This window comes from Netta rufina (genome assembly GCF_964035555.1).
Source record: "Netta rufina genome assembly, chromosome: 2".
Classification (NCBI taxonomy): Eukaryota; Metazoa; Chordata; class Aves; order Anseriformes; family Anatidae; genus Netta; species Netta rufina.
The window spans coordinates 33698217-33707710 of record NC_140124.1 but is presented as its reverse complement, the minus strand read 5'-3'; the positions used below and the strand labels follow the sequence as shown (position 1 = coordinate 33707710).

The 9494-nt window shown below is 47.1% G+C and overlaps 1 protein-coding gene across 2 annotated transcripts in view; it reads left to right on the top strand.

Moving 5' to 3' along the window:
- Positions 1-1035: 1035 nt before the first annotated feature.
- RAPGEF5 (Rap guanine nucleotide exchange factor 5) overlaps positions 1036-9494 on the top strand; it is a 161010-nt gene continuing 152551 nt past the window's right edge. For both annotated transcript variants that reach the window (XM_084282860.1, XM_084282859.1), the window contains exon 1: positions 1036-2336. In XM_084282860.1, the coding sequence (XP_084138986.1) occupies positions 2127-2336 (210 nt within the window). In that variant the 5' untranslated portion in view covers positions 1036-2126. The remainder of the gene's footprint in view (positions 2337-9494) is intronic.

Sequence of the window (9494 nt, the reverse complement as noted above, 5' to 3'; positions counted from 1 at the left end):
GCATTGGCATAATTTATCCTTTCCTTGCATAAACAAATTACTTCTGGTTATACCTCAGTCTGTCACATTAAGTCACACTTCACTGAGTTGTCTTATTGCTGTTTGCATTATAGCGGTGCCTAAAGACTTGGACAAAGACCGTGGGCCTTTTGTGAAGCCTACACGCGAAGGATGCATTATTCTTTTGGGTGCAGATACACCTCTCCTTGTAATTACATCCTGAGCTGTGACAAAGTGGCTGCCAGGCAACACAGCTGTCAAAAACACATTGCAGGGCAGTTGGAGAGCACAAGTCAGATGAAATAATAGAAGTGTATGGGACATGAGCAGTTGCATAGAACAGCCAGTGCTCTTCACGTTCCTCCTATTTGATTACACAGCACAGCCTTGGCTATGTGTTTATGGCATAATCCCACTTGCCCTTTCAAAAGGGCTGGAGCTGATATTGCAAATTGGGGCTCACAAATCTCCCTGGTGTTTTGGGGTAGAGGAATGTACAGGGCACTTGACCCAAGTTAGGATTGTCACTGCAGAGTGCATTTCTGCCCCTTTTCTGTCTTTTGTGTCAGCTATAGGTCTTGTGTGATGGGCCGCATCAGCCAGCTAAAATAGCTGAACATTTTTTACAGTTACCTTTCAGGTGGATTGGTTCTGATTTGGCTCATGTCATGGACAGCGACTGTTGGTACTAGCAGGAAGGAGGTGGCAGCAGAATGTGGCTGGACAAAACCACCCCTTTTCAGGAGTACGCGGCTCAGCCTGCTTTGCACTGCTCATGAAGTCACATGCAGAGGATGCAGATGAGCTGATTTAATGATGGATGGCTGCAGAAAGGAGTAATTCTGCTTTCCCTTGCTTCCAGGTTGCTGCCTGCCCTGATCCTGCAGCTGTGTGGTCACAAGGTGGATCAATTCAGCTCTCTGGCCAATGGAAAACTCATTATTCCCTGAAGCGTAATTTTTCCACCAGACTGACCAGCTGACTGGAGTCAGACGGGTACCAGATCCCGTGTAAGGGTTGTGAGGGGAGTACCTGTCCAGTGGCTGCAGGCAAGATCACCTTTTCACAGCAACCTGCCGTCAACCCAATGCCACACTGGTGCTGGAAGCGGCTGTTATGCACCTCTGCACCCTGACATGGGCTGTGCACATCTGCACATCTTCTACTACTTCTGTGATCCCAGCTGAGTTGGTTTAAGAAGCACAAGTGAGAAAAAAACTATTTTATTTTTTGTAAGGTTAGTTTTCTGGTTAAGACAGCTCCTTGTTGGGCTGGCTGAGTGGTGGAGCTGGTCCCTGAGAGATCTGGACCTCACAGGTGGGACAGGGGGACAGCTTTTTGCAATGTCTCCATGAGAGTGGCTTGACTATAATGCCATTTATTGAGACTTTTAGGCACAGGTGAATTCAACCTGGAAGAGCAGGTCAGCGTTTTTTGTAGCTCGGAGGCAGAAGATGTGTGCAAGCGGAGCCCCACCTTACACCGAGTGCTCTGAAGGACACAGACAAGAAGAGTCTGGCAGCAAGGGAGCGACACCTGCACCACTGCGAGGGCTCAGGCAGGGGTGAAACACAGCGCCAGTAATTCAAGGCACGGGGTTCCCGACGTGTGCCTCCTCCCTGCACCAGGAGTGAACGGGATCGGCTTCTGGCACCGAAGGCTCCCTCCTCAGCTCTTCCAGGGATTACCTGAAGGACTGCAAGCCAGCCGCCCCCCGGGACAGAGCAGAGGCGAAGGGACGGCCACCTCGGGTCCCCCGGCAGGACGTGAGGGCACCCCCCGGCCCCTCGCTGCCCACCTCCGACCCCAGCCGGTCCCCAGCCGGCGCCGGACCTGAGCGCAAAGGAGTTAACAGGACTTTCTGCCTCTTCCCGCCCGCTCCTCCTCCTCCTCCTCCCCATTACCTGCACTTTATCACCGCCGGAGCCGCGGCGCGGGGCGGGGGAGGTGAAGGTGGAGGGGAGCCGGCGGCTCCCCCAGCTCCTGCCGGGGCTTTGCCGCCCGGCCGGCGGGGCCGAGGCGTGCGGGGGCCGCGGGGCTCCGCGCTCGGCTCCGCTCCGCTCCGCTCGGTGGGCGGGGGGCAGGCGGAGCGGGGCTGCGCGCCGTGAGCCCGGCCGGGATGCGGCATGGCTGGGGGCTCCGTGAGGATGCCGCCGCCTCCGCCGTGTGAGGCTGCGGAGCCGGCCCGCGGCTGGAGGAGCCCCGGCGGGGGAGCCCCCGACCCGTCGCCGCCGCCGCCGCCCGTGCAGCTGCGGCAGAAGCTGCGGGAGCTGCCGGCGCTGCTGCGGAGCGGGCTGACGCTGCGCAGGAAGAGCGCGGCCGCCGCCGGCCACCGGGTGAGCGGCCGAGGGAGGATGGAGGGAGGGATGCAGGGAGAGAGGGAGGGATGCAGGGAGCCCGCGGGGTGCGCCCCCGCCGCGGCCTGCCCACCGGGGCCGGCCCGTGGGGCCCGGGGCGGTGCCGTGCCCGTGGGGCCCCGGCGGAGACGTGGGGATGCGGCGGGGGAGCCCCGCGGGGTATGCGGGGGGTCCCCGGGCGGCGGTGGCGGCCCCCTGCCGATAAACCAAATAGCGCCCGGCGCTGCCCCCCGCCGTCGTGCTCGTCCCTCCTTCCCCTCCCGGCCTGGCAGGACTCGCGTGGGCCGGGCACGTGTGGGAGCCTCGGGGCCGAGGTCGTGGCCTCGAGCGCTCGAAGCTCGGGTGGGTTCTGGGCCCTCGCTGGCTGTGAGTGGGGTCGTGGGGTTGGGGATCCTAGGTGTGGGCTCCCTCGGTTTGGGGAAGGTTGATGGAGCGGTTTTACCAGGCTGTAAAACCTCCCCGCTTGTGCTTGGAGATGTACTGGGTGGGACTGGCGTCAAGTCACCGCAAAACTTACACAAACCTGGCCTCAACCCCACTGTCTGGTAGCCAAACTGAAGGGGTTGGTGTCATCCCCACAGCCTTGGCTTTATCTGTGTGGGGAACCAGGTGAGATGCCGTGGGGCTGTGGTGCACCGACAGCCACCTGTGTAGGCAGTGGGGAGAAGCATTTACGATGTGTGTCTGCGCCCGAATCAACATTGCAGCACTCTGCCCGTGTAAATAAACGCTTTCTCTGCACGGGGAAGTTGTTGTGAAATCGAGTAGGGTGTGAATTCAAAATGAAACTTGCTATGTGACTGCTTTGTTGTAAGAAGATATATGTGTAGGGAAGATAAATGGGATTAAGATAGTACGTATATTTACAGGAAAAGAGCTATTTCTGAACAATGTTTTGTTTCAGAGCCTTCTTCTAGAGTAAGTTTCTTTCTGAGGTGAGTTTAACCCACAGAATAAAGACTAGTCTGTATGGAGATGACTGATGATTTTTATTGTTCGGGTTAAATTGTAATCCACTTGGCAAGTGTCCATCCAAACACAGGGCTAAGGGGATTCAGTGAGTGTTAAATGGCCAAGTCCTTTCTGCCCTAACAGGAAGTTTACTACAGGTGTCCATCTTCCAGGGAAGATGAGACCTTTTCTGAATTCTGCATTGAGCTTAATTTATTCAAAAGCACCCCAGGAGAGCAGTGGAGTGAGCCCCCCTGTGAGGAGGAAAGAAGCGGTGCCCAGCAGCTGCTGGTCCCTGTGCTCGTTTGGAGCAGGTCTGAAACACTGTTTCAGCACAAGGGATTTGTGCCTTTTCAGGGAGATGCCGTGCAGAGCAGGCCCAGGCTGATCATCGTGGTTACTCTTCACTGCTACCGAAAGCATTCGATAAGTGATCACTGTGAGCATTTGCTCTGTAAATATTTGGAATTGGGTGAGCTAACACCTTGATGAGAAGCCTGCATGGCTCCTGGCTTGTGCAGTTCTTCAGTCATCCTTGATGAAGCCTTGGTCCCGTCTTGCTTCCTAACAGGTGAGGGTCAGCCCATCTGTGCTGATGTGCCCTGTTACAGGCTGCCAAATTTACTAGTGGTACCATCCGTGGCTTTGTTTCGCCCGGAGGTTCACCTTGCAAAGTTTTTCTTCACCTGTCTATCCTGACAGGAGGATAGCTGGAGAGAGTGTGGAGAGTTTGTGAGCTTGGCTGGAGTCATTCCAGGAGATCTTGGATCAGTTGGCAATGCTGCATGGAAATCCTGCATGGCTCCAGCAGGACCTTCTGGCTGGTGGCTTAGTGCCATGTGGAGGACATGACTGCTGTGCTCTGCCAGCTCTGGGCTTGCAGGGATTCTCCTGCCTCTCCTCAGGACTCAGCTGGAATTATTCAGTGATGCAGGTCTCTAGTGGGGTGTCATGGGATGCAGGCAGGGCTGACAGCCCAGTAGGGAATGTCAGTGTCACTTGTTCCCTTCTGAAACAGGGTGAATATTTGGGGTGCACGAAGGATCTCTTCCACACATGTGATTCCCCAGGGAGAAGTCTGGCTCCCTTATTAGTGCCCGTGTTGGTTCCTGCCTACTCCATTCTCCACGTGCCCTTTCCCCCCAGAGATGAAATTTTAGGGGGATGGCACTTTCCATATATTTCCACTTCATTTACAGAATAACTTCAACCCTGAAAATGTCAATATTTGGGACTGGGAATAGACATGTTAAATTAGTAAAATAAAGCACTTTTTTTTTTTTTTTTTAATTAGTCTCTTCCTTTTAAACCTGACTCTCAAATTGGAAAAGCCTTAAAATAAGGTTGGAAAAGGGTTGAATAAAACAAATATGAAATAAAGATTTATTAATTCCACCTCAGCAAAGTATTTCAGGTTAATCCAAAGTTCATTTTTGGAGGGTTTTCTTTTGCTTGTTTATGAAATAGCCATTTTTACCCCCCCCCCCAAATTTTTTTTTTTTTAGTCTGATCTTAGTCTCTGGTGACTTTTTCTTTGTGCTTTTTTTTTTTTCTTTTTTTTTTTTTGTTTGCTAAGCCACCAAGCTGAGAGTCTTATTTGTCCAGCTGGATTCATCAGGAATGTTGCTCACTTAGGTGAGCTGTTTTCAAATAAATGCTGACCAGCTGAAATTCTGGTTTGTTTAATTTCCTAGAAAAATATTATGACCCCTGAAGAGGGGGGGGTCTCTCTCTGATGCTGACTTGCTGAGGGACCGCCTGCAGTGCAGTTTGCTTCCTCATCTATAACACACAGATAATCTGCATGCATGCATGCTTGGAGGTTATGGATAATAAAGTATAATGGAAGTGTTAAGGGTGCTATAATTATTTTAAGGATGTACTTCACTGCATGCTGTTAGAATACTTCCTGTGGTGCAGGGGAGGGGGAGAGCACTGAGTAGTATACAAAAAATGGAATAAATTTTGCAAACCAGTATGGGGTGGAATAATATTTTTTAAATCTGTTTAGGCCTCTCAGTCCTTGGTACTAGGCTGTTTGACAACTTGTGACCAGAGATGGGGATAATTGAACAATGTGGAATAAAATAGAGATAAAACAAAGCAGGCATTCTTCTCTCAGTTCAGTGAACCCCAAAACCAAAGTACAGGAGGACATTTTTGCCTTTCTATGTCAGCATGTGTCTGATTTTAATACGCTTGAAGAACTTTGAGGTGGAAAAACACCTTGTAGAAAAGCTGCAGTACCCATCTTGTTTGCACTTTCCCATGTAAATGGGAAATGTGCACCCAGGTAAATGCCAATACTCTGTTGTACCCTAGTCATTTAGATAAAGCTAACCTTGAATCCCTCTGCTGGGGATGCCCAATGCTTTTTTTTTTTAAAGCTCCTGAACTTTGCAGTGGATGTTGGCATTGTCCGTGACTGTGGATGTTCTTAAATTAGGTCTAAGGGCAGGTCTAGCACAGATATCTGAGATGGCATTGGATGTTTGGCTGCAGTCTCACAGTGAGCTTGAGAGAGGGGTGGGTTTTACTCCTCTTCCTCTGCTTGGTGCTTTGTTGTTTCTGCTGGATAAAATAGCAGAAAATCATCCAGTCTTTTGCTGTGTTAGTTTTATTCCTACATACATATATATATATATTTATTTTTATATTTTTTTTTTGGTGGGGTGGGTGGATTCAGCTGGGTTCCTTGCCTAGTAGACATATTGCAACCCACCAGAGCTTGTGCAGAGGCAGAGGAGGGATGTGTTATGTTGGCTCAGTGTGTTCTGTGGAGCTGTTCCCCTCTGCCACATGCTTTCTGAAAATCTTTGGTAAGTAGGAGCCTTCTGTTTTTCTAGTTTGCCTCCTTGAAGCATGTATTGAGTGTACAAGCAGTAAACATGAGTACACAAGTCATGAACTGGCCTTGCTGTCCTTTCTGGCACTCAGAAGTCAGAGGGACAGTTACCTTGCACACATACACAGACACATACACATTTAAAATGACCTCTTCTGCTTTCTAGGTTTACTCTCACACACAACCAAAACAGTGCTGTTATACCTGAGTGTGGATGTTGCTTTTTGTCACAGTAGTGCTGCTGGAAAACCTTCTGTACATTATGGTGCTACTCTGATACGCTGTTTCTCTGATATTGTGAAATTTTCACCATGGGCCATCCTGTGTGACTTGCTTGAAACTGAAGAAACACCATGACTATTTTCTCTTCTGAGATCCTGTAACGACTTTTGTGAGGTTCCCAGAGGTCTTCAGCCAGGCATATGTTCTCAGATGACCTTCACACTAAGAGACCCTAGCTCTGTTCTGAGTGACAGCTTTGCCCTATGTGTATATCAACATGTAAACCGGACGTAAGGCTACAGATTGAAAATGAACTAAGGAGTTAGGATATGAAAGCTAAGAGTTTACAAGAGTTCAGGGGAGACTAGGGAAGCTCATCGAAATTTACTGAACATAAATAATCCTCATCAAGCACAGAAAGTTCCCAAGCTGAAAATAGTTGGAGGGTTGGAGGGTATTAGAGAGATCTGTCATATATTCTGGCACTGGCAGCTGTCGTGCTATTGCAGAGAACTCTTCTTTGGCAGGGAAAAACATCAAATTATATGCAATCTGTTTTAATTAAACGAAGTATCCTAACCCCTCTTAGCCTACATTTTTGTAAACTTTTATTTGTCTCTTGTAAGAAGCTTTCAGTTGGTTACCTCATTCAAGTTATTTTCCTTGAATCAGTTCATGCTGCAATTGGGGAAACCATAATGTTGTAAATGAGGTTTTGCTAGGACATTAGAAATTCCCTGCTGGAAATATTCAGAATTTCCAGTACTTCTTTTCATGGCTACATTGTACTGGTAGTTCATAGTTACCCTTTGATTGAGACAAGCATATAGATCTGACTTGTATTCAGTTAATCTCTCACCAATGACTGACATTTATAGCAGTTCATATTCTTCTTTGATGCTCTTCATCTTGTTATTGACAGTGACCTTGTATCTCAGGCTGCTAAAGTATATCCTTCTAATATTTTGGTCCTGTAAGTCACCTCATCTACCTGTATGCCATCCTGTTTACATTTGTTTCGAGAACGCCTGATGTTTTGTGTGATCAAGACATTTCATTAGCACATTTATCCTTGTTTGACCAGATCTGTTAATGAGAAGAGTAGGAAAAAAATAGGAGAACAATCGTGTTGGTACCTATATTAACATGTGTTATAGATGCTTTACTTTTGGAGTTTTTCCTGCCTTTAAAAGATGTGGTGTTGTGGTGCTGATTGAAATCAGTGCACAGAAATACTGGATTGGCTTAGTGAATCGAAAGTTTTACTGTCACAGCTATTATTGAAGTGGGCTGATTGATATTGGTGACATTTTGCTTTAAAGCCTGCCATAAGAGTTCTACTCAGTAGCTTAATACCCTGATCATTTTGGCAGTTATTATGGGGCTAAAAATAGTTTCAGTAAGTAGTCTTGAAATTTTTCTATTGTAATCAGGCTTATTATGTATTCCTACTAAATGTATTTGATTAAGATAATTGTCTTTCACAGTATCCTTTAGCTTGTCAGGTCTGTGACTGGTGACACATGAAATGTTGAGTAATGAGTAAAATATCTTAGCGACAGTGACCACAGTAGCTGACAGGGAATTTCTGTGTCTCTTGTGTTTATTTGCATAATAATTTGTTTCATAGTCACTGTTCAGTGAATTACTAAATTGAGAATACTTCTTAATTAGCCCATGCGTTATGACATCTGAGAAATTGCGCCTGGCCTTTATTAACTACAGCTGAATGAGACCTAAGGCAAACCCATTCCTCTGCCCTCCAGAGTAACCCAGAAGGCTTTGCAGAACCCAAAGTTATGCTGCCTGTGGCTTCCCTGGTACTGTAGGTGCAGCTGGCAGTGCCAGGGCTGGCATTTCAGACACTTTCTGGCACCCCTGATGGGTGCAGGTGATGCTGCCCACGTGCAGGGAAGAGGTGCCATCGTGTGGCTTTTACTTATGGAAGATGCACAGAAGTTCTGCTGAAGCAGAAAATGCACCAGCTTGCTATAGGGTAGGACCTATGTAGCTTCCTTTCTCTGTTTTGGCCAGATTGTATCCTGGTGACTCCCTTTGATCCATTGTCAGCTGCTATAAAACATGGTCTTATCTTTAACCACTGCTGCAAATTGAGCTCAACCTGAAAGCACCTTGAGTAAATTTTGCCTGTGCTCAGTCTTCAGGTGCTGCTTTTTTCGTGTGTTAGTAATAAAACTTTCAGTCAGGGACTGATGAAAATATGTATTGGTCATGCATGTTTTTGTAATTTTGGTTGAACAAGGATATCCTGAATTTCACTTTCAGCTTTGCTCCTCTTTGTGCAGGATGTGGCCTGCAGATTCTCAGGTGGGATGCTGTATTTTGTGGCTTAGAAATCCATCAGGAGTATCTCTGTGTAAAATAAAATCAGCTCAATTGAAATTAAAAGGAACGTGTTCAAGTATTTGGAAAATTTCTGCTAGTGTTACATCTTGAGGAGAGGAAGGCTTGATTTATAAGTGAGCTGACTGTCCTCTTATATATTTAAACAGAACTAAACAAAATTCACTTTATGGAACAGTATACTTTAATTTTCTTGGTTGCAAAGCTGCATTATTGGATAATCCACACTAGATTTCTTAGACAAAGGGGATGAGTGAACAAGCACAGTGCTGTGCAATTATGACAACCTGTGTTAAGGTTTGTATTCACCTGTTGTTACTTGTGTTCCCCCAGTGATTTGAATGCCTTTCTGTACTGGGAGAAAATAACAAAACAAGCTGTGCATTTTTATGCTAATGAAAATGCCGAAAATAGGAGGCAATGGCTTTTTAAAAAGGGTAAAAACAGAAAAATAAAATATTCCATCTTTTCAACATAACTCATGGAAAGCCATTGCAATAAAACAGATGTGTTATCCTTAATATTAAAAAAAAAAGTAATATTTCACATATTGGAAAGGAAGCTTATCCATATTTATGTAAACTACTATGGGCCTTATACAAAAGATTCCATATCTTTAAGATGGTTTATGTTTTCCTCTTGTGCTTATTACAAGTTTCTTTGAGAGAACTGGATTTAAAGGTGTCTGTCAAGATGTGGAGTACCTACTGCTGCAGAGTTACTGCACCGGTAGGCCCAGGCAGTGGACAGAAGTT